General features: G+C 42.1%; 1 protein-coding gene across 2 annotated transcripts in view; it reads right to left on the minus strand.

The window, feature by feature from the left end:
• The window catches only part of sbf2 (SET binding factor 2), a 743,327-nt gene that overhangs the window by 60,060 nt on the left and 659,041 nt on the right, over nt 1-24,226 (minus strand). For both annotated transcript variants that reach the window (XM_068046388.1, XM_068046387.1), the window contains exons 27-29: nt 12,451-12,647; nt 10,506-10,643; nt 9,010-9,111 (exon numbers count right to left, since the gene is read on the minus strand). In XM_068046388.1, coding sequence (XP_067902489.1) covers nt 9,010-9,111; nt 10,506-10,643; nt 12,451-12,647 — 437 coding nt within the window. The remainder of the gene's footprint in view (nt 1-9,009; nt 9,112-10,505; nt 10,644-12,450; nt 12,648-24,226) is intronic.

Genomic DNA, 24,226 nt, shown 5'->3' on the forward strand with positions numbered 1-24,226 from the left:
AAGGGGGACAGGGAGAGAAAGGGGGGCAGGGAGAGAAAGGGGGACAGGGAGAGAAAGGGGGAGAGGAAGAATAAAAGGTGATCTTATTGAAACACGCAAGATTTTGAGGGGGCTTGACAGGGTCGATGCTGAGAGGATTTTCCCCTTCGTGGCAAGGTCCTAAAAACCTACCTAAGTCCTGGGGTCGTCCTTCCTATTGCCTCCGATGGCTGGGTGTAGTCCCAGCAGTGGTGACTGCTACCGGTGACGCTGCTGGGACTAAGAGCTGCCGGCCTCCTCCTTGCCTCAAGGAGTTGGAAGTCCCACCCAATACCAGTTAAGGGCCTGGGGAGTGAAAAATCCTAGCCTGGCTCCGCAGAGATGAGGAGAAATTTTTTCCCTGAGGGTCATGAGTCCGTGGGAAACTTCCCCAGAGAGCAGTGGAGGCGGGGTTATTGAATGTTTTGAAGGCAGTGGTAGACAGGTTCTTGATAAACAAGGGAGCCAAAGGGTATCGCAGGTAGGCAGGAAAGTGGAGTTGAGTCCACAAACAGATCAGCCATGATCTTATAGAATGGCAGAGCATGCTCGAGAGGCCAACTAGCCTACTCGTGCTCCTAGTTTGTATGTATGTATATAAAAACTGTGGCTAATTAGGGGAAGAAAATCTGGGATATTTCTCTCTGACTCTTAGCTGATCAAAGGTAGTCCAGGAGACCACTCTGGCTCTTATTAATGTTACATGGTGCATGCCTCTTGTACATGGTGATCTCCACCACAGCCAGAAACAGGTCCAGTTGTCACTTGAAGGAATTCAGAAAATCCGTGTTCACTGAACAAGCCACCAGCTTGTTCCACAAGTCAACTATTCACAGGGGAAAGAACCATCTCCTAACATCTAACCTAGTTACGGCATTACATAACTTGAGATAATGATCCTTGTTCTCTCTACCCTATTTAGTTGATATGAATTGTCTACACAACAGAATCTAATCCCATCACCATTTTATAAACCTCGATGACATCACTCCTATGTTTATGTTTCTCTAAAATGTAGAGAAACAGTTCTTTGAGCTAATCTGGGTAACTAAGATGCTTTGAACTGGGAATTAATCTTGTGCCCCCCACCTCCGCACCCTTTCCAAAGCCTCAATATCACCCATCATGTGTGGAGACCAAAACTAGACACAGTACTCTAACTGAGGTCTAACCAACGTCTTGTTCAAGGATAGTGTTTTTTTAAAATCTGTTCATGGTATGTGGGTGTTGCTGGCAAGTCCAGCATTTATTGCCCATCCCTTATTGACCTGGAATATGTGGTGGTGAGCTGTATTCTTGAACTGCTATGGTCCATCTAGTGTAGGTACACCCACAGTGCTGTTAGGGAAGGGAGTTCCAGGATTTTGACCTAGTGACAACAAAGGAATGACAACATATTTCCAAGTCAGGACAGTGTGTGACTTGGAAGGGAAATTGTAGTTGTTTTCCTCCCATGCACCTGCTGCCCTTGTTCTTTTAGGCAGTAGAGGTTGTGGGTATGGAAGGTGCTGTGGAAAAAGCCTTGGTGTGTTGCTGCTGTGCACCTTGTAGATGGTACACGCTGCAGTCACGGTGAGCCGGTGGTGGAAGAAGTGAATGTTGAAAGTGGTGGATGTGTTGCAAATCAAGCAGGCTGCTTGGTCCTGGATGGTGTCAAGCTTCGAGTGTTGTTAGAGCTGTACTCACCTAGGCAAATGGAGAGTATTCCATCACGCACCTGACTTGTGCCTTGTAGATGTTAGAAAGGTTTTGAGGAGTCAAACGGTGCGTTACTTGCTACATCTGACCTGCTCTTGTAGCCACAGTATTTATGTGACTGGTCCAGTTAAATTTCTACCCAATGGTGACTCCCATAAGAACATAAGAAACAGGAGCAGGAGTAAGCCATTTGGCCCTTCCAGCCTGCTCCACCATTCAATATCATGGCTGATCTGATTGTGGCCTTAACTCCACTTTCCTGCCGGCCCCCCATAACCCTGGACACCTTGTAGATTAAAAATCCATCTAGCTCAGCCTTGAATAGATTCAATGATCCAGCCTCCAAGATTAATGACCCCCAGAGAAGAAATTCCTCCTCATCTCTGTCTTAAATGGGAGACCCCTTATTTTGAAGCTGTGCTCCCTAGTTCTAGATTCCCCCACGAAGGGAAACATCCTCTCAGCATCGACCCTGTCAAGCCCCCTCAAAATCTTGCGTATTTCAATAAGATCACCTTTTATTCTTCTAAACTTCAATTAGTATAGGCCAAACCTGCTCAACCTTTCCTCATAAGACACCCCCTTCATCCCAGGAATCAACCTTGTGAACCTTCTCTGAACTGCAACTCCATGTCCTCCTTACAACGTACTTTTCTACCCTTGTACCATCAGCAAATTTGGCTACAAGACACTCGGACCCTTCATCCAAGTCATTAATATAGCCTGCAAATAGTTTAGGCCCCAGCACTGATCCCTGTGGCACTCCACTAGTTACAGTTTGCCAGCCTGAAAATGCCCCATTTATCCCAACTCTCTATTTCCTGTTAGTTAGCCAATCCTCTATCCATGTTAATATATTACCTCCAATACCACCGGCTCTTATCTTATGTCGTAATCTTTTACATGGCACCTTATCGAATGCCTTTTAGAAATTCAAATACACTACATCTACCTGTTCCCCTTTATCCACCCTGCTTGTTACATCCTCAGGATGTTGATGGTGGGGAATTCAGTGACGGTAATGCTGTTGACTGTCAAGGGGAGGGGGTCAGACTGTCTCGTTGGAGATGGCCATTCCCTGGCACTTGTGTAGCGTGAATTATATTTGCCACTTTTCAGCCCAAGCCTGAATGTTGTCCAGGCCTTGTTGCATGTGGCATGGACTGCTTCATTAACTGAGGAGTTGTGAATGGAAGTGAACACTGTGCAATCATCAGCAAACATCCTCACTTCTGACCTTATGATGGGGGGATTGACGAAGTAGCTGAAGATGGGCCTGGACACTGCCCTGAGGAGCTCCTGCAGTGATGTCCTTGGGCTTCTTCCTTTGTATTGTGTATGACTCTAGCCAGTGGATATTTCCACCACCCCCCACCACAATTCTGACTGACTCAATTTTACATGCGTTCCTTGATGCAATACTTGGTCAAATGCTGCCCTAATGCCCAGAGCAGTCACTCTCACCTCACCTTTAGCTCTTTTGTCCATGTTTGGACTAAGGCTGTATTGAAGTCTGAAGGCAGTGGAGGAAACCAAACTGAGCATCTGTGAGCAGGTTATTGGTGAGTAAGTGATGCTTAATAGCATGATCGACAACACCTTCCATCACTTTGCTGAGCATTGAGAGTAGACTGATCGGACAGTATTTGGCTGGATTGGATTTGTCCTGCTTTTTGTGGACAGGACATACGCAGCAATTTTCCACTTTGTCCAGTAGATGCCAGCTTTGTACTGGAATAGCTTGGCTAAGGATGCAGCTAGTTCTGGAGCACCAGTTTTCAGCATTACAGTCAGGATTTTGTAGAGCCTTTGCTGTATCCAATGTGCTCAGCCATTTCTTAATATCACATGGAGTGAATTGAATTAGCTGAAGACTAGCATCTGTGATAGTGTAGGAACCTCAGGAGGAAGTGGAACATTCACTTGGTACTTCTGGCTGAAGATGGTTGCAAGCACTTCAGCCTGACCTTTTGCACTCATGTGAGGGTGTTCATGGAACTTCCTCTTCCCATGATATGTTTAATTGTCCACCACCATTCACAGACTGGACGTGGCAGGACTGCAGAGCTTTGGTCAGATCCACTGGTTGTGGGATTGCTTAGAGCTATCCATAGCATGCTGCTTCCTCTGTTTAGTATGCATGTAGTCCTGTGCTGTAGCAACACCACATTGGCACCTCATTTTTAGGTATATCTGGTGCTACTCCCAGCATGTTTTTCTATACTCCTCATTGAACCAAAACTGGTCTCCTGGCTAGATGATAATAGTAAAGAGAGGGATATGCCAGGCCACGTGGTTACAGATTATGGTGGAATACAACTCTGCTGCAATTGAGCACCTTATGGATGCTCAGTTTTGAGTTTCTAGATCTATTCTGGATTTATTTCATTTAGTACTGTGGTAATTAGAGATAGCAAGAATTTCTGGCCTTGCCAGTGATTCTTGCATCCATGAACGAATAATACAAAAAAAAAATCATGGAGGGTGTCCTCAGTGTGAAGACCAGACCATGTCTCCACAAGAACTATGCGGTGTTCACTCCTACCAATACCTTCATGGATAGATGCATCTGTGACAGGTAGATTGGTGAGGACAAGCTCAAGCAGGTTTTTCCCTCATATTGTTTCTCTCATCACCAGCCGCAGTCTGGCAGCTTTGTCCTTCAGGACCTGGCCAGCTCGCTCAGTAATGATGCTACCGAGCCACTCCTGGTCATGGGCATTGAAATCCCCCATCTAGAGTATATTCTGTGCCCTCATCTATCCTCAAGTGCAGTTCAACATGGAGGAGTACTGATTCATCCATTGAAGGAAAGCAGTCGGTGACAAGCAGCAGGAGGTTTCCTTGCCCATGTTTGATCTGATGCATAAGCTTTTGGGTCCGGTGCCAGTTTGAGCACTCCTAGAGCCACTCCCTCCCAATTGTGGTAGGTCTGTTCAGCCAGTGGGACTGGACCTACTCAGGGATGGTGAAGGAAGAGTCTGGGACATAGACTGAAAGATATGATTCTGAATAACACTGTCAAGTGTTGCTTGATTAGTCTGTGGGACAGCTCTCCCAATTTTGGCACAAGTCCCCAGATGTTTGTGAGGAAACGTTCCAGGCAGCTTTGACTAGGAGTGCCTTTGTCATGTACAAATCTGGTGCCTAGATCGATGCCGATGGCCCATCCTGTTTTATTCTTATTTTATTTGTAGCAGTTTGGTACAGCTGAATGCCTTGCCAGGTCAGTTCAGAAAGCAACGAGAGTCAACTATATTACTGTGGGTCTGGAGTCACATATAGGCCAGGAAGGATAAGGACAGCAGATTTCCTTCCCTAAAGCACATTAGTGAACTAACTTTAACTAGATGGGTTTTTTACTATAATCCTGTAGTTTCATGGTCACCATTAATGACAATAACTTTTTAACTCTGGATTTATTTAATTAACTGAATTTAAATTCTTTAGCTGCTATGGTTGGATCTGAACTCATGTCTCGGATCTTTGGTACAGGCCTCTGGATTATTAGTCTAGTAACATAATCACTATGCTACCATACCCATTGAGTAGTATGGTCTTAAATCAGTACTACCTTAAAGCAGCTTGGTCTTTCCCGATAGCCCTGCAATTTCTTTTCTTTACAAGTATATATCTAATTCCTTTTTGAAAGTTACTACTGAGTCTGCTTCCACCATCCCTTCAGACAATGCATTCCAGATCATCGTAACTTGTTGTGTAAAAAAAACCTCATCATCTCCCCTCTCATTCTTTGCCAATTATCTGAAATCTGTGTCGTCTGGTTACTGACCCTCCTGCCAATGGAAGCAGCTTCTCCTCATTTACTTTGAGCACTTCTATTAAATCTCCACTTAATCGTTTCTGCTTTAAGAACAATCACAGTTCTTCCAGTCTCTCCACCTCAAGTCCTTCAATTCCTGTTATTATTCTGGTAAATCTCCTCTGCACCTTTCCTAGACTGTGACATCTTTCCTAAAGTGTGGTTCCTGAAATTGGGTACAGTACTCAGTCTGTGGCCTTACCAGTGATTTGATAAGTAAATTGGCCATTATAAATTGCCCCTAGTATAGGTAGGTGGTAGGGAAATATATAGGGATAGGTGGGGATGTGATAGGAATATGGGATTAGTGTAGGATTAGTATAAATGGGTGGTTGATGGTCGGCACAGACTCGGTGGGCCGAAGGGCCTGTTTCAGTGCTGTATCTCTAAACTAAACTAAACTAAACTAAACTAATACAAATTGGTGTTGTTTAGCACAACTTCCTTGCTTTTGCACTCTATCCCTCTATTTTATAAAGCCAAGAACTCGTATGCTTTTTTAACATCCAGCCTGGCTGCCCCATCTATTTTAAGGTTCCTAATTCCATCTAAAACAATATGCTCATTTATTTTAATATTAATAGTTTTATTGTTATCATTTAATTATTTCAGTTGATTGTCATCTTCAAGAATGAAGATCGATGCCCAGACTCACTTAGCATCTTTGCCAAATCCGGATTCGTTTGTAACTTGTCCTCAAGGCCAATAAGGCCTTCGGCAGTCCTCTGATTCCTCACATAACTGAAAACGTTTTCTCATTCCAATCGTAGTTGTATACCATCCTCTTTTCCATTAACCTTTTAGTTGATTTAATAGTGTGTTTAGTTTTTTTTGTTGTTCCCATCTTTGTTCCATTGTGTATTGTGTGTCTTTAAATTATAAAGAACATTTTCTTAAAATCTAATTTGTGTTTGTACATCACCAGTCAGCCACCTTGGCTTTTTCTTACCACACTCCTTTCTTTTGACTTTGGCATGTATACATCTTCCACATGCTTTATTTTGTTCTTAAAAACTTTCCATTTATATTTAGAGTCCTGAGGTTCAAGGTGACTCTCAATGCCACACCACTTCTCTTCAGAAAGAATGCACCACATTTTTGGTGGGGCTTTGATTTCCCAATCCTAAATAGCCCATTCTTCCTGTTCTGTATCTCCGTGCATATCTCACGCCCTTAAGTTTCCCACTTGTTTCTTCAAGGCAGCCCTCATTATTGCCCAGGTTGCCTGCTTCCAGTATTTTTTCTATTCATTCACGGGGTGTGGCGTCACTGGCAAGCTCAACATTTATTGCCCATCCCTAATTGCCCATTGAGAAGATGGTGGTGAGCTGCCTTATTGACAACTGAGTGGCTTGCTAAGGCATTTCAGAGGGTAGTTAAGAGAAAACCACATGAAGGACATTAGTGAACTAGATGGGTTTTTATGGTCCAGTAGTTTCATGGGAAACAATAGCTTTTTATTGCCGATTTATTTAATTAACTGAATTTAAATTCCTCAGCTGTTGTGGGGGACCTGAACTCATGTCTCCGGATCATTAGTCCAGGCCTCTGGATTACTGGTCCAGCAACATAACCATGATGCTACTGTTCCCACCATTAGTGTTTCCATTGTCACTTTGGTTTTAAATCCTGCTGCAGAGTTGGGTCTCTGCCTCTCCTCTGTGTATTTCTCAGCAATTTGTGATGGTTTTAGTGCCATGACTTCAAGGTGCAAGTCCCACTCTGCCTTAGTTCTGATGGTACAATGTTGCTGTCGGAATTTTGGGCCAATTATACTGTATTGCCTGTTTTTAAATCTTATTTCCTATTCTTTATCTCATTTTCGATATTACTACATCAGCCTTAAATTCACTTTTATAAAACTTAATTTGTTTTGCCAAAATAAACCCCAAGCTATTTTTCTGTGCATCCAGGGACCTGCCCTCCATTTGCAAGTGGGACCAACATCTCTAAGAGCAGGTCTTCAACCGGCTGCAAACTATTTGCAAGGCTTATTTTCTCCCAGCTTGAAAATCAGAACATCAATGTTACAACGGCCACCTCATTAGAGGGACCAGGTCAAACTTTGACACTTTCCTGGCTGTCCTTCTAAAGCTTGGCAGGATCCTAGTTGTATAGGCATACTGAGATAATTTGTTTTGACAGCGGTAGCCCAAGAAATAAAACCAAATGTTCGGAAGTTAAAGATCCTAACTGTATATCTTAAAATTTAACTGTCAAAATTATATTGTTTCCCTCTTTCCACACGAACTGTTCCACTGGGTAATACAAAGAGTACAGCTGATAGTCACTTGATGTTAACATGTAGAAAGGTAAAACTAAAGGCATATATTCTTATTTTTGTTGATAATGCTCCTGTGAAGCTACGTGGGACATTTTACTATGTTAAAGGAACTGTACAAATGAAGTTGTTGTATGAATTTGAATCCTGAAAACAATAATCACAACATTTATGCTATTAACACTTCGAACAAAGGCATGTTTCACCCTGCCCATCCATGTAGTTACAGGTGAAGATTCTTGAGCAAACTGTTGACAATTTTGAAGACATAATCGCCGCTGTAATGCGCACATAAGTTCGGTCCCTTACCCAATCTGTTCCTTAATAGACAGTTATAATTTTTTCCACATAACCTAGCAGGTTTACACGTCCCTTAATTTTTTCACCTTGACATCTATATAACCTGAAGAAGTCATATCCAACTCAAAATGTTAACTCTGTTTCTCTCTCCACAGATGCTGCCAGACCTGCAGAGTATTTCCAGCATTTTGCTTTTATTTAATAATAATTGATTTCACATTTACAGCCAGTTTTATCTAGGGATGGCAGGATAGTGTCCTGAATACAGGCACCACTATCCAATGACACAGAGTGGAGGGACATGGGTTCAAGGTCCCCTCTGCTGAATTGTTTTCCTCATTGCCTTTGCATATGGGCATACCATAAGTCTGAAAACTGAGCTCAGAAAACTACCTTTGCTTCCATAAACTGATAAATGTGAGCTAAAAATGAACCTGCTGCCATGAAATGGCATTTTGAAGTTTAAAAAAATAGAAGAATAGAAATAATGTGCAGAAAATAGCAAACGATTTTGGCTCTGTTAGTTTTTCTTGGTAATTTTTTTGGGCACATGTTAAAGTTCCTTTATTTTTGCTCCAGTGTTCTTGAGCCACATTCTACCTGTGGGTGACCTACTTCTAACAGTGCTCTCAGCTGCCAGGCCAAATGTACTACTTAGCGGAAGCACGGATTTTCTCTCCCTATCTGTAGCATACGGTGTTGAGATCAGCAGCTCACCACCTTGGGGGAAATCAACTTGTGCTAACACATTTGACAGATCTGCCTGTATGTTTTGAGATTATATTTATCACATTTTAATAAAACAGTGATGCACATAGAGAAGACCTTTCAATAATCCCTGACCTTCTTGAATCCGAACTTTGAAATAAGGTTAGAATATAACACTACTAACCTCCACGTGTAAAACTGTTTGGAAGATGCACATCCAAATGTGCCGGGACCACCTGCTTTACAACACTGGTTGCGCGAGAGGACCGTTTGTCAATGGCTGTATCTAAAAAGAAATAAATGTGTTTACAGTTTGAGTTTGATTAACTCATAAATAAGGTTTGATAGAGAAAAAAAAAACGGCCCTTCGATGATTCAATAGGTTTATACTTTCAGTAGCTAAGCCACACAGACCAGGAATGCCCCAGGTTTAATAGTCAGTCCATGCTGACTTAGTTGATCTCAGTTCAGAAACATTAGAATTAGTTTCAGAAAGAAGAAATTGGTCAAGGTTACTAATCCAGATCAGTATCCAACATTCCGTACTTGAAGTAGATAAGGTGAGACAAGATAAGGCCTTTGATGCCGCACCTTATACTTATTGTCAAACATCTTTGGGGCAAAGTATGAAAGGATGCTTGGCACCCTGGAACTGTACCTCAGCAAGGAGTCAACACGTTCAGAAAAGGAGCAAAGGAAGTAAGAAAAGTGGCAGTGAAAGTGCAGGAAAAAATTACAGCCCTTAAAATGGATCTTTATCCTTAGTAAACTGTTTGATACTTAAAATGTCAAGACTGAATAAGCAGATTTACAAGATTAGACAAGTTCAGGTAAAGTTTAAGAAATGAAAGTATTAAAGTGAACTGAAGCAAGAAGTGTTTGGTTATGTTGAATAAGAATGAAGTACAGACTGGGTGCCTCTTTTGATTAGTTCAACATACTTTCTCTAGCAGTCTAACTTTCCAAGTCACATGCCTCTAATGTACCATTTATGATTACCTCTAAATGACCCCATTACTGGTAAATTCCACTAAAGAGATTACCAAAACCACCCCTCTCCCCTTTTTACTAAATTGTGTATTCATAATTCTGGGCTTATTTAAACATTTAAAAAATAATCATTTAACAGTACATTTGTCACCACCAGTTCTAATTAGTAGTGTGTCTGTCATTTTCAGTTAAACTGTCATAGGAAAGATACAATTACTACATTTGAAACAACCATTTTATCATAACTACTGCACAAGTGCATTGGCGTGCCTTATGGAAACTGAGCTTTTAAATAACTCCACCTATCATTTTGATAGGGAAGAAGAATGGAATGACTTCCTCCTTCATTAAAAGAAATATCTCTTCCAAGCTGCATGAGATCCAACAGAGTAGTATGATGTAACTCATGTCCACTGCACCCCAGCTATGCTATCATCAGCATGTGAATGGTGGACGGAAAACTGGAGTGCCATTCAATGCATCTCCTAGTAGTAGGCTCTGGTAGTGCGCAGCATTACAAAGGCCTTGGAGTAGGCTGCTTCCTCACATTCTTTGGAAAAAAAAAATAAAAACTGGTTACTGTACAAAGTGAGTCCAAAATCAATAAAAATCACACCTTTAAGTTACATCTCTCCCCTCATCCCCTAGCACCATTTATCACAATCAATGAGCATTGTTATACAATTGCACCTGGTGTAAGGGTGACATTGGGCTGGCCAGTAAGTGTGCTGCAGCCATTCATTTTGGAGAAGCTCGGTACTGCATTCAGCAAAGCTTGTAGGTACTTTTCTTGTTCAATGCTACTTGATGATTCTGAGGACACAGGAGCTATTAGGAAAAATAAAAATAAAAACTTGTTATACAGAAAATACCAAGCAAATTCACTGATAGAATCTCATCAGGTTTACGGCAAAGAAAGAGGCTACTTGATCCATTGTGTCTGTACCTTTGATAATCAAAGGATAAATTATAGAGTGGTGCATAGAGTATAGCATAGTGGTAATGGAAGAATTCAATTATCCTACTACAAGCTGGGCAAAGAGGGGAGGAATTCCTGTAATGTGTACAAGAGGACTTTCCTGATTAGTGTGTTTCCAGCCCAATGAGGATCAAAAGATCAAGTAAAAATACTTAACTGGAGTTAGACTAATTTCAGTGAATTAAAAAATAATCTAACCCAGGTGTATTGGAATCATAAATTGGTAAGCAAAATAGTAATTGAACAATGGGAGACTATCAAAGAGGATGTAGTTTAGGTACAGAGGAGACACATTTCCACAAAGGGGAAAGGAGGAGCATCAAAAGCTAGAGCTCCCTGGATGATCAAAGATTAAAATGAAGTTTATGACAAATGCAAGGCTTATAATACAATAGAGAAAAGCTGCATACAGATAGTAATGAGGAGATCTCAAGAAGGGAATAAAAGAGGCAAAGCGAGTGATTGAGAGTCGAGTAGTAGCTAAAATAAAAGAGAACCCAAAGAAAGTCTCTTACAAACATGTAAATTGTAAAAGGGTAGTTAAAGGAAGGGTGGGACCCATTAGGGACCAAAAGGAAGATCTTCTTGTGAAAGCAGTGGGCATGGCTGAGATACTAAATGAGTACTTTGTAATCACTAAAGAGGATGCTGCAAAGTAACAGGAAATGAGGAGGGAGTCGTGATATTGGATCAGATAAAAATAAAGAGGAGGTATTTAAAAGGTTGGCGTTATTTAAAGTAGGAAAGTTGTCCAGTCCAGAAAGGATACATCCTAGGTTACTGACGGAAGTAAGGATGGAAACTGCAGATGCTCTGGCCACAATCTTCTAATCCTCCTTGGATAACAGGGTGGTGCCAGGGGACTGCAAATGCTACACCCCTACTTAGAAAACGGGACAGTGAATGTTTCATGAAAACATACACTTCTATAGATTTTAGAAAGATAATTCATTGTAACTGATAATGACATTGGGATCATAGGAAAAATTCAAGTCAATATTAGTCACATGATAGATATCAATTATGAAAGCTACATTAATGATCACTAGTATTTACAGGTAATTCTAAGTACTTTGGTTGATAGAAAGTTGGAAAAAGCATGCAATGTTAACAGCCTAGTACAACAACAGTTAAAATATACTATCATACTATGGTATCTACCAGACTGAATACAACCAGCAATACCTCAAACCATCGTCTGATACTTTGGCAACAATCAACTTGGAATGTAAGTTGGGTGCCCCACCATGACAGGAAGAACATACTGCCCTGGAGCACAGATATGCCCACTCCTGCTGGTTGATTGCTGAAGTAATACTGCTAGCAGTTGTACTTAACTCTGCTTGGCCACTTCAACTGAGGTGGATGGTACAGAAGTCAACGAAGTGAAAAAGGAGAGAACATAATTAAAGTTGTAATAAAAATTATACTTTCACTTGTGCTTAAATAATTTGGACTTCTACATAATACCAAATAAGAAACTGTTTTCCTGTCTTAACATTTAAAGAACAAAGAGTAAGGATATTACAATAGGTTAGAAGTTTTATTTTTCTGAATGAGATTATTAACTTTGAATGATTAGCTTTTATGTTAAACAATGTTTCAATAGTGCTCCTTCAAGGTAAAAATGCATTTATGTGCATATAGAAATCTCACCAGCTGAGTGTGGATTTTGGGATTTAAAAAGTCCCACAACTCCCTTTCCATGGAATCCACCAGAGCGCAGCAGAACAGCCTTTGTTTTAGCGTGTTTCCAACACACAACTGGAAGCCTATTGTGTCGATAACAACGTGCAACCTTCTGTAAGCTGCTGTCCAATACAGACTGAGGCACTACCACAAGTCCTGGGTAACTACATTAAAAAAAATATGGATAAGTTATGTTATGGATAACCTATTAACGTACTTTTAATGGTCAACAAAATACCTATTACTCAACAAAATTTCAATGAAGATCAAATAATTATATTTTTGGTGCTTGTTCTTTGTGTAAAATTGCTCAGCAGTGTTATGTTTTTTCCCATCTATTTATATACTGAATATTTTTAGGATATGGTACACAATGTTGAATATAACTATCTCATAAAATAAAGAACTATTACTTATCCTAATGTATTTTGCCACTGAAGACTAAGTGCTGGTGAATAAGAAGCATCCATTATATTATGAGTAAGTAGTCAATGTTCTGCCCTTGTTAGACTATGGCCCTATTTACTGTGATGGGCTTTCGGAGCGGGGTTAGGGATTACGGTTGAATTAAGGAATCCCGGAAATCTGGGAGTTCCTGACTGCCTGGAGTTTTACCTTAAGGCACAGTTTTTAAAAAAAAGATTCCCTGTGAAAAAGCCAGTCTGATTGACAGACTTGGCTGCCAGTCAGGGGTGGGGAGAGTGCTCCAGAAAAGACCACAGTACAGGAGCAGTTAGGTTTCGTGGTTTTAGGGGGCTGAGATTGCCCAGGTTCGGATGGTCATGGTGACTGTTGTTGGGGTTGGGACTGAAGATCATGGAGTGCAAGTTGGAGGTCAGGGCTGGCAATGGAGGGAGATGGTGTTTACAGGTTTTCTTACTGTGACTGGAGGAAATAGTCCTGCTCCTTCTGGCCCACAAACAGTTCTAGAATGACACTTACCTGATGGATCCACACCTTCTCACCTCCCAGGTATCCTGTTAAAATTAAGGCATGTAGTCTCCTTAAATGTTTTCAACAACCGATAGCCTCTTGAGAGTGGATAGGTCGGCTGTCCCTTGTCCTGGCTCCATTAAAACCAGAAGTGGGCCGATATAAGGCAGGTTGTGTTCCCATTTCAGATTTTTAACAATTTAACTTCCCAACCAACTCAAACCCATCTACTTTCAGGAATTAAAATTACCCTGCGTGTGCCAGTCACAGAAAGTAGTATTCAGGTTTCAGCAGAACAGACTGTATCTCATTTGCTTGCCTATAATCTATAAATTTCTAAAGCATACTGGCATCTCATACATTTTTAAAGCTCTTATGGTATTAAAGGCTATTAATAAATCCACTAGATGGCAGTGTTAGATCATTTACTAGGGTTTCCAGACCTCTTCCATACAATTACAAAATATAAAACCTCCTACTTTATTAGTATCTAATGCTGCCTCTATACTATACCTTTGTTGCCAGCATTGTATCTGTAATGCAGCATGTTGATGCCAAAGGCAATATAAAGCTGTGTGATGCATGTTGATACTGTGGGGTGGGAATTCCCTTAGGCCAATTTTTGGGGCTGAAATGGGCCTCGAGCCTCATTAACATTATTTGGATGAGCTGTTGGGCCTCCACAGGCAACTTGCCCATTTTTATTTACCAAGTGAACAGTGGACCGAAGGCATACCTGAGGGTTTGGGGGTGGGTCAGGGCAGGGGGGTAGGTGCAGGTTGAGGGCTGGCAGTGGCTCTTGGGAGTGCTGTGGAGCAGGGATAATCACTCCCACTCTTCCTGTTTCCACACTAAACATTTTTGGTGGCAGCTGCTAACTCGGCCACATCCATGCCTGGAAAACCTGACCAGAGCAACGCCGATACCTGCTCTGCTCAGTCAGGCCAGTTTTCCTGCGAGATCTTAAAACAGGTGTTATGTGGAATATGCATCAGTAATATAGGGCTGAAGCCCATCACTGGTATTCACATTATGCAAATTATATATAGGTAGGTCAAAATGAGGCACCTTAGTACATAAGTGTCAGCTGTGACTCAGTTGATAGCACTCTTGTTGCTGAGTCATAAAGTTCCCAGTTCATGTCCCACTCCAGGACTTGAGCACAAAAATCAAGGCTGACACTCCAGTGAAGTACTGAGGGAGACAGATGAGACGTTAAACCGAGGCCCCATCTTCCTCCTCAGGTGGATGTAAAAGAACACATGGAACTATTTTGGAGACGAGCAGGGGAGTCATCCCCTGGCCAATATTTGTCCCTCAATTATCACAAAAACGGATTATCTGATCATTATCACATCGCTGTTTGCGCATTTCCTACACTATAACAGTGACTACACTTCAAAAGTACTCATTGGCTGTAAATATAAAGACACAAATGGAAGTCTTTCTTTATAGAAACTCAGTATAAAAATACCAGTAGGAAGAGCGGCATCACACTTCGACTCAGCAACTTATTTGCTGAGCTCTACCCGTTAAGTGGCTGGTACTTGAACTCTTCATGCCATGATATTAATTAAACTAACAATGGTCTGAAAGCATTATGAATCATAAAATGTGCTGTTTATTGGTATGAATTTACAATAGGTCAGTGCTGGTGATGTATAGGCAACATGTGTGTGGTCATATACACACTGGAGGCTCAAATTTCCAGCCAAAAGGCAGGTGACCCGCTTCCATAAATGCAATTTTGAGATGCTTTTGTAGTTTAGCACCAATTATGGGAGAATGACATTACACTGGTTTCCTGCCACCATAATGTTGTTTACAGTTCCACCTGGCACCATTCTCCATCAGACAGTGCCAGAAGTAAGCTGGCAAATCCAGTGACAATTCATGATAAAAAGTGCCCTCTGCTCAAATAAGCCAAGTCAGACAGTTTATATTTCTAACTTTAGTCAATGAGCAGAGAACAGTAGATTTGCCATAAGCTGCAATTTTTCAATCGTAATAGCCTTGTTAAACATGAGCCGCGTGAACACACTTTAGAGTGACCCTTGTTTCAATCTTCTCTTGCGAGCTTTGTTTCAGTCTTTGTCTAGCTGAGGCTGGGAGGTTAGTGTATGGAGGACTATGGTACATATTTATATCCCATCACTTTACTTAGTAACATGTTAATGCTGCAGGTGATGTCTAATTAATACAATGAATATTTTGCAAATATAATTTCATTTTGGTGCCATATTTAATTATACTTGTGTTGCAAAATGTAGTGTGAATTTGTAACCGAACATTAAAACAACCACATTAACAAATGGTAATTCGATCTGACTGATTCAATAAAGTGTAATTCTCAATACAAAACAACCAAAATGTTACTCAGGAATTCTCTAGCAAATGAAGCCTGTAGAAACTAGCCTATGGGGTTGGTATTATTCCAGCTGGTTGACTAATGCAGAAATTTAGATTGCTCAATAATGCTTTGACTTGACTTGTTTCACATGAAATTTGTAATGAACTATTCTGTATGAATTGCTAATTTTGAAATTAAGAGACAATTAATATACTTTAAAACAAAACCCTGGAGTCTGCTTTCTATGTTACTTAGCAAAATTGTGAGCAGCAAAGAAAACCCTGACTTTTTTTTTCCACAGGACAGATGGCATAAAATAGATCATAATTATTTTACACTCTTGGCAGATCAGATGTTTTCCACTCCATTTCACATAACTTTAAAAAATATTTTCAGTTATGTCACATTTTCAGTCCACCTTATTTATGGTCAAGTTATTTTAAGGAAAGGTCACACTACTTTTCATTACACTACTTCCACTAGTTTTTCCCTAGATAGTTATTTACTTGATAAAAGTAATATCCAAATAAATAAAGTGCATATGTGGACTGTTCTTGAATGGTGTGAAAATATATATATATATACCACATATAGCAATTATTTTAACACTGGCTTTTGTTTTTATACCCTTGTTTCAGTTGCCACTGAACTTTCAGATAAGAAGTTTCATTTTACAGTAACAGCATTTACAAAGCATATTTTTCAGAGCTACACAATATTGGACTGACTTTTGATAATAAGAATCATGAAACATCACTTTAAAAGTCTCTTGAATCAATAACTAACTGGTTAATAATTTGCTTAACTAAACATGTCTAAGACTTGTAGCAGAGTTCTCATTGCCATCCATTATTCGATCTTATTCCTTCCTAACAGCACTGTGGTTGCACCAATCGCCCAAGGACTGCAGCAGTTCAAGAAGGCAGCTCATCACCACCTTCTCAAGGGCAATTAGGGTTGGGGAATAAATGCTGGCCTAGACAGCGATCCCACATCCCATGAACGAATAAAAAAAATCTATATATCAAAACATATTAAAAATAACACAGCCTATCACATGTATTGAATCACATTTTCTTGCTTTATTCAAAGCAAAACAGCTGCAAATCAGATTTGAGATAGGAAAAGGTACGAATCAAAAGTGAGTAAAGTGGCTGGAAAACTACAAATATGAAACTACCATGGGCAAGTGAGCACCCCCCTCTAAAAAATCGAAATGAAATGGCATACCAATCAAATTTGCTCAAAACACTTTGAATGTTTTTAGTTCAGCATTACTCCCACCACACCGCAACCCCGCACCCCCCCCACCTTATCCAACTGATTTACAGACTTAAAATAAGGCTTCAGCTTTGGCACTAATTTCTTAGATATAGTGTTTTCTGAAGTAATTTCTGGAAGTGTTTACGATTCATAGCAAGACAGGTCATTTGCAGATAATGGGCTGGATTTTAAGAGCCCGCATGCGCCACCAAGCCTCTGTGATCTACCGCACGGCGGCTCATTTAAATACCCAGGTCGGCCCCTCCCCTCCCCTCCAAATCACGTCGAGGGAGTGGCTGTCCAACATCAGCAATGGCGTCAGCTGCCTGTACGCAGGTGCTGGTGCCGTTTTTAAAGGGCAGTCAGCCCTGCGGGTAGATTTAAATTTTTAAAGAGACGCCCACTCCCACAGTTGCAAACAAAATTCTAACACCTCTTTCCCAACCCCCCCAATAATAAAATTAAGTATCTTCCCTCCCCCCGCAAACATTTACCTTACAAATATGACTTCCCCCCCCCACCAAACTGTACAAAGTTCACAGTTCACCCCTTCCCACCATCCCCTACACTCATGACGATTATTTGACCTCTCCCCAGCACAATAAAAATCTTAACTCCACACCCCCCACCTCCGTCACGCCTGCTTTCTCCAGACGAGGAAGTAAAGGCGCGGGAGTGCCGGCTGCAGAATTGAACATTGCGGCAGGCCCGTATGATGAGGTAAGTTTATTTAAACTTATTCATGGTGCTCATTTCAATATGCAAAACCGGGTCCCATCACCCAGCGGCAGGGGGGCTGCCACGGAGCCTCGCCGTTGCTTGGAAAATCAGGCCCAGCCATCCTGGCGTTGGACTCCATGGCGAGCCTTTGCCGGAATGACCTTCTGCCCCCACCTGCCACGGAGCCTGGCGTCAGGAGCCCAGCGTGTTTGTCCATGGCAATATTGGTTGGAGTGACCACCGCATAGTTCTTGTGATGACCAAGTCCCATCTTCACACTGATGACAATCATTCATCGAGGTGTCATGTAGCACCATCACCATGCTATGTAGAAACATAGAAAAACAGGAGCAGGAGTAGGCCATTTGGCCCTTTGAGCCTGCACCGCCATTCAAGACAATCATGACTGATCATCCAAACTCAGCACCCTGTTCCCGCTTTCTCCCATTATCCCTTGATCCCTTTAGCCCTAAGAACTATAGCTAACTCTTTCTTGGATATATTTAATGATTTGGCCTCAACTGCTTTCTGTGGTAGAAAATTCCAGAGGTTCAACAATCTATGGGTGAAGAAATCCCTTCTTATCTCAATCCTAAATGGCTTCCCCTTTTCGTTAGACTGTGACCCCCGGTCCTGGACACCCCCACCATCGGGAACATTCTTCCTGCATCTAGTCTGTCTAGTCCTGTTAGAATTCTGTAGGTTTCTATGAGATCCCCTTCTAATCTCTAGCGAATACAAGCCTAATCGACCAAATCTCTCTTCAGACGTCAGTCCTGCCATCCCAGGAATCAGTCTGGTGAACCTTCGCTGCATTCCCTCCATAACAAGAACATCCTTCCTCAGATAAGGAGACCAAAACTGCACACTCCAGATGTGGTCTCACCAAGGCCTTGTATAATTGCAGCAAGACATTCTTGCTCCTGTACTCGAATCCTCTCGCTATGAAGGCCAATATACCATTCGCCTTCCTAACTGCCTGCTGCACCTGCATGCTTACTTTCAGCGATTGGGGCACAAGGACACCCAGGTCTCGCTGCACCTCCCCCTTTCCCAATCTATCGCCGTTCAGATAATAATCTGCCTTTCTGTTTTTGCCACCAAAGTGGATAACTTCACATTTATCCACATTATACTGCATCTGCCATGTATTTGCCCACTCACTCAACCTGGCCAAGTAACTCTGGAGCTTTCTCTGCATCCATTCTCACAGCTCACACTCCTCCTCAGCTTTGTGTCGTCTGCAAACTTGGATATATTACATTTAATTCCCTCATCTATATCATTAATATATATTGTGAATAGCTGGGGTCCTAGCACTGATCCTTGCGGTACCCCACTAGTCACTGCTTGCCACTCAGAAAAAGACCCGTTTATTCCTACTCTTTGTTTCCTGTCTGCCAACCAGTCTCTATCCATGTCAGTACCTTACCCCCAATTCTATGTGCTTTAATTTTGCATGCTAATCTCTTATGTGGGACCTTATTGAAAGCCTTCTGAAAGTCCAAATACATCATATCCACTGGTTCTCCCAGTTACATCCTCAAAAAATTCCAGTAGATTTGTCAAGCATGATTTCCCTTTCGTAACTCCATGTTGACTTTGTTCGATCTGGTCATTGTTTTCCAAGTGCTCTGCTATTACATCTTTTATAATGGACTCTAGCATTAAAAAATAAAGAATAAAGAACAGTAACAGCTCAAAATTGGCCATCCATGAGGCACTGTGGATCATCATCAGCAGAACTGTAGACCACAATCTGTAATCTCATGGCCTGGCAAATGCCTCACTCCTCCATTGCCATCAAGCTAGGTGACCAACCCTGGTTCACTGAAGTGTGTAGAATAGCATATTGAGAGCAGCACCAGGTATACTTGATAATGAAGTGCCAACCCAGTAAAGTTACAACACAGGGCCACATGTATGTTAAACAGTAAAAGCAAACTGCCATAGATAGATAAACAACTATATAAGTAACTGATCAGGTCAATACTCTGCACCATACCACACCCAACTAACAGGAGGAAGTACAAAGAACAAAGAACAGTACAGCACAGGAACAGGCCATTCGGCCCTCCAAGACTGCACCGATCTTGATGCCTGCCTAAACTAAAACCTTCTGCACTTCCAGGGTCCGTATCCCTCTATTCCCATCCTATTCATGTATTTGTCAAGATGCCTCTTAAACGTCTCTATGGTACCTGCTTCCACCACCTCCCCTCGCAGCAAGTTTCAGGCACTCACCACCCTCTGTGTAAAGAACTTGCCTCGCACATTCCCTCTAAACTTTGCCCCTCTCACCTTAAACCTATGTCCCCTAGTAACTGATTCTTCCACCCTGGGAAAAAGCTTCTGACAATCCACTCTGTCCATGCCGCTCATAACTTTGTAAACCTCTATCATGTCACCCCTCCACCTCCGTCGTTCCAGTGAAAACAATCCGAGTTTATCCAACCTCTCCTCATAGCTAATGCCCTCCAGACCAGGCAACATCCTGGTAAACCTCTTCTGTACCCTCTCCAAAGCCTCCACGTCCTTCTGGTAGTGTGGCGACCAGAATTGCACGCAATATTCCAAGTGTGGCCTAACTAAGGTTCTGTACAGCTGCAGCATAACTTGCCAATTTTTATACTCTATGCCCCGACCGATGAAGGCAAGCATGCCGTATGCCTTCTTGACTACCTTATCCACCTGCGTTGCCACTTTCAGTGACCTGTGGACCTGTACGCCCAAATCTCTCTGCCTGTCAATACTCCTGAGGGTTCTGCCATTTACTGTATACTTCCCACCTGCATTAGACCTTCCAAAATGCATTACCTCACATTTGTCCGAATTAAACTCCATCTGCCATTTCCCCGCCCAAGTCTCCAACCGATCTATATCCTGCTGTATCCTCTGACAATCCTCATCACTGTCCGCAACTCCACCAACCTTTGTGTCGTCCGCAAACTCACTAATCAGACCAGCTACATTTTCCTCCAAATCATTTATATATACTACAAACAGCAAAGGTCCCAGCACTGATCCCTGCGGAACACCACTAGTCACATCCCTCCATTCAGAAAAGCACCCTTCCACTGCCTTCTATGACCGAGCCAGTTCTGTATCCATCTTGCCAGCTCCCCTCTGATCCCATGTGACTTCACCTTTTGTATCAGTCTGCCATGAGGGACCTTGTCAAAGGCTTTACTGAAGTCCATATAGATAACATCCACTGCCCTTCCTTCATCAATCATCTTTGTCACTTCCTCAAAAAACTCAATCAAATTAGTGAGACACGACCTCCCCTTCACAAAACCATGCTGCCTCTCGCTAATAAGTTCATTTGTTTCCAAATGGGAGTAAATCCTGTCCCGAAGAATCCTCTCTAATAATTTCCCTACCACTGACGTAAGGCTCACCGGCCTATAATTTCCTGAATTATCCTTGCTACCCTTCTTCAACAAAGGAACAACATTGGCTATTCTCCAGTCCTCTGGGACCTCACCTGTAGCCAATGAGGATGCAAAGATTTCTGTCAAGGCCCCAGCAATTTCTTCCCTTGCCTCCCTCAGTATTCTGGGGTTGATCCCATCAGGCCCTGGGGACTTATCTACCTTAATGCTTTGCAAGACACCCAACACCTCCTCCTTTTTGATAATGAGATGACTGAGACTATCTACACTCCCTTCCCTAGGCTCATCATCCAAGTCCTTCTCCTTGGTGAATACTGATGCAAAGTACTCATTTAGTACCTCGCCCATTTCCTCTGGCTCCACACATAGATTCCCTTCTCTGTCCTTGAGTGGGCCAACCCTTTCCCTTTATATACGTATAAAAAGCCTTGGGATTTTCCTTAATCCTGTTTGCCAATGACTTCTCATAACCCCTTTTAGCCCTCCTGACTCCTTGCTTAAGTTCCTTCCTACTGTCTTTATATTCCTCAAGGGATTCGTCTGTTCCTAGCCTTCCAGCCCTTACGAATGCTTCCTTTTTCTTTTTGACGAGGCTCACAATATCCCGCGTTATCCAAGGTTCCCGAAATTTGCCAAACTTATCCTTCTTCCTCACAGGAACATGCTGGTCCTGGATTCTAATCAGCTGACGTTTGAAAGACTCCCACATGTCAGATGTTGATTTACCCTCAAACAGCCGCCCCCAATCTGAATTCTTCAGTTCCTGCCTAATATTGTTATAATTAGCCTTCCCCCAATGACTACTTTTATCCTTATCCACAAGTACCTTAAAACTTATGGAATTATGGTCACTGTTCCTGAAATGCTCCCCTACTGAAACTTCGACCACCTGGCCGGGCTCATTCCCCAATACCAGGTCCAGTACGGCCCCATCCCTAGTTGGACTATTTAGTCGGTCCATAAACTTCCACATCCTCAAAGATGGTAGAGCCCAGCACCTCAGTACAAAAGATAAGTTTGAAGCATTTGTAACCAGCTTCAGCCAGAAGTGCTAAATTGATAATTCTTCTTGGCTTCCGCCTGCCGTTCCCACCATCACAGTTCCCAGTTTTCAGCCAATTCGATTCACTCAACGTGACATCAACAAACTGTTCAGTGCATTGCACATAGGAAAAGCTACCAAACCTATTAACATCCCGACCATTGTGCTGAAGACCAGTGCTCCAGAAGCAGAACACAGCCAAGCTATTCCCATACAGTTACAACACTTGTGTACACCGAACTATGAGGAAGAGTGGCCAAGTATATTCCATCCACAAAAAGCAGGACAAATCCAACCCAGCCAATCACCATCATATTGGCTTATTCCCAATCAGTAAAGGGTTGTAAAAATTTGTCAACAGTGTTATCAATTGACACTTACTCACCAATAACCTGCTCAGGATTCTCATTTGGGTTCTAACACGAACACAAAACTCCAGAATTTATTACAACCTTGTTCCAAACATGAACACAAGGTTGATTCCAGAGAGGAGGTGATATTGACTGGTCTTATCGTTATGACAAAATTTGACAAGCGTTAGCACTAAGTAGTCCACTAAAACTGAAGTCAACGGAGATTGGGGGAACAACTTTCCAGTGGCTGGTTTCATACCTGGCACAAAAGAAAGTTGGTTGTAGTTGGTGGAGGCCAATCATTTCAGCTCCAGAGACTCGCTACAGGAGTTCCTCAGGTCAGCGTCCTCAGTCCAACTATCTTTAGCTGCTTCATCAATGAGTTTCCGTCCATCATAAGGTCAAAAGTGAGGCTGTTTGCTGAAGACTGCAATGTCGTCAGTTTCATTCACAATTCCTTAGATGCTAGCATGCAGCAAGACCAGGACAGCATCCAGGTTTGGGCTGATAACTAGTAAGTAACATACATGTGATACAAGCGCCATGCAATGACCATCTCCAACAAGAGAGAGCCTAACAACTTTACTGGAGATTAAACAGCAATATCATCTCAGAGATCATCAACAACATCCTGGAGGTCACCATTCACTGGAAATTTAACTGGACCAGTTACATAAACACTATGGATACAAGGTATGGTTGCTAAATGTGATGACACAAAGATAGGTAGGAAGGTAGGTTGTGAAGAGAACATAGGGAGGCTACAAAGGGATATGGATAGGCTAAGCGAGTGGGCAAAAATCTGGCAGTTGAAGTATAATGTGGGAAAATGAGAAGTTGTCCATTTTGGCAGGAAGAATAACAAAGAAGCACATTATCTAAATGGTGAGAGATTGCAGAGCTCGGAGATGCAGAGGGATCTGGGTGTCCTTTGCATGAATCGCAAAAGGTTAGTATGCAGGTACAGAACCTAATTACGAAAGCTAATAGAATGATACTGCTTATCGCGAGGGGAAATGGATGCAAAAGTAGGGAGGTTATGCTTCAACAATACAGCGCATTGGTGAGAGCACATCTGGAGTACTGTGTACAGTACTAGCCTCCTTATTTAAGGAAAGATGTAAATGCGTCGGAAGCAGTTCAAAGAAGGTTTACCAGACTGATACCTGGAATGGGCGGGTTATCTTATGAGGAAAGATTGGACAGGCAAGGCTTATATCTGCCTGGTGTTTAGAAGAGTTAGAGGTGACTTGATTGAAACATATAAGATCCTGAGGGGTTTTGACAGGGTGAATGTGAAAAGGATGTTTCCCCTTGTGGGAGAATCTAGAACTAGGGGTCACTGTCTAAAAATAAAGGGTCGTCCATTTAAGACACAGATGTGGAGAAATTTTTTCTCTGAGGGTTGAGTGTCTTTGGAACTCTCTTCCTCAAAAGGCGGTAGAAGCAGAGTCTTTGAATATGTTTGAGGCAGAAGTAGATAGATTCTTGATGAGAAAAGAGGTGAAAGGTTATCGGGGTAGGTGGTAATGTGGAGAAATCAGTTCAGTTCAGCCATGAACTTATTAATGGTGGAGCAGGCTCGAGGGGTCGAGTGGCCTACTTCTGCTCCTAATTCATATGCTCGTAAGACCAGGTCAAAGGCTGGGCAATTTGAGGCAAGTAGCTCACTTCCTGACTTGCAAAA

Source organism: Heterodontus francisci, chromosome 14 (assembly GCF_036365525.1).
Source record: "Heterodontus francisci isolate sHetFra1 chromosome 14, sHetFra1.hap1, whole genome shotgun sequence".
Taxonomy (NCBI): Eukaryota; Metazoa; Chordata; class Chondrichthyes; order Heterodontiformes; family Heterodontidae; genus Heterodontus; species Heterodontus francisci.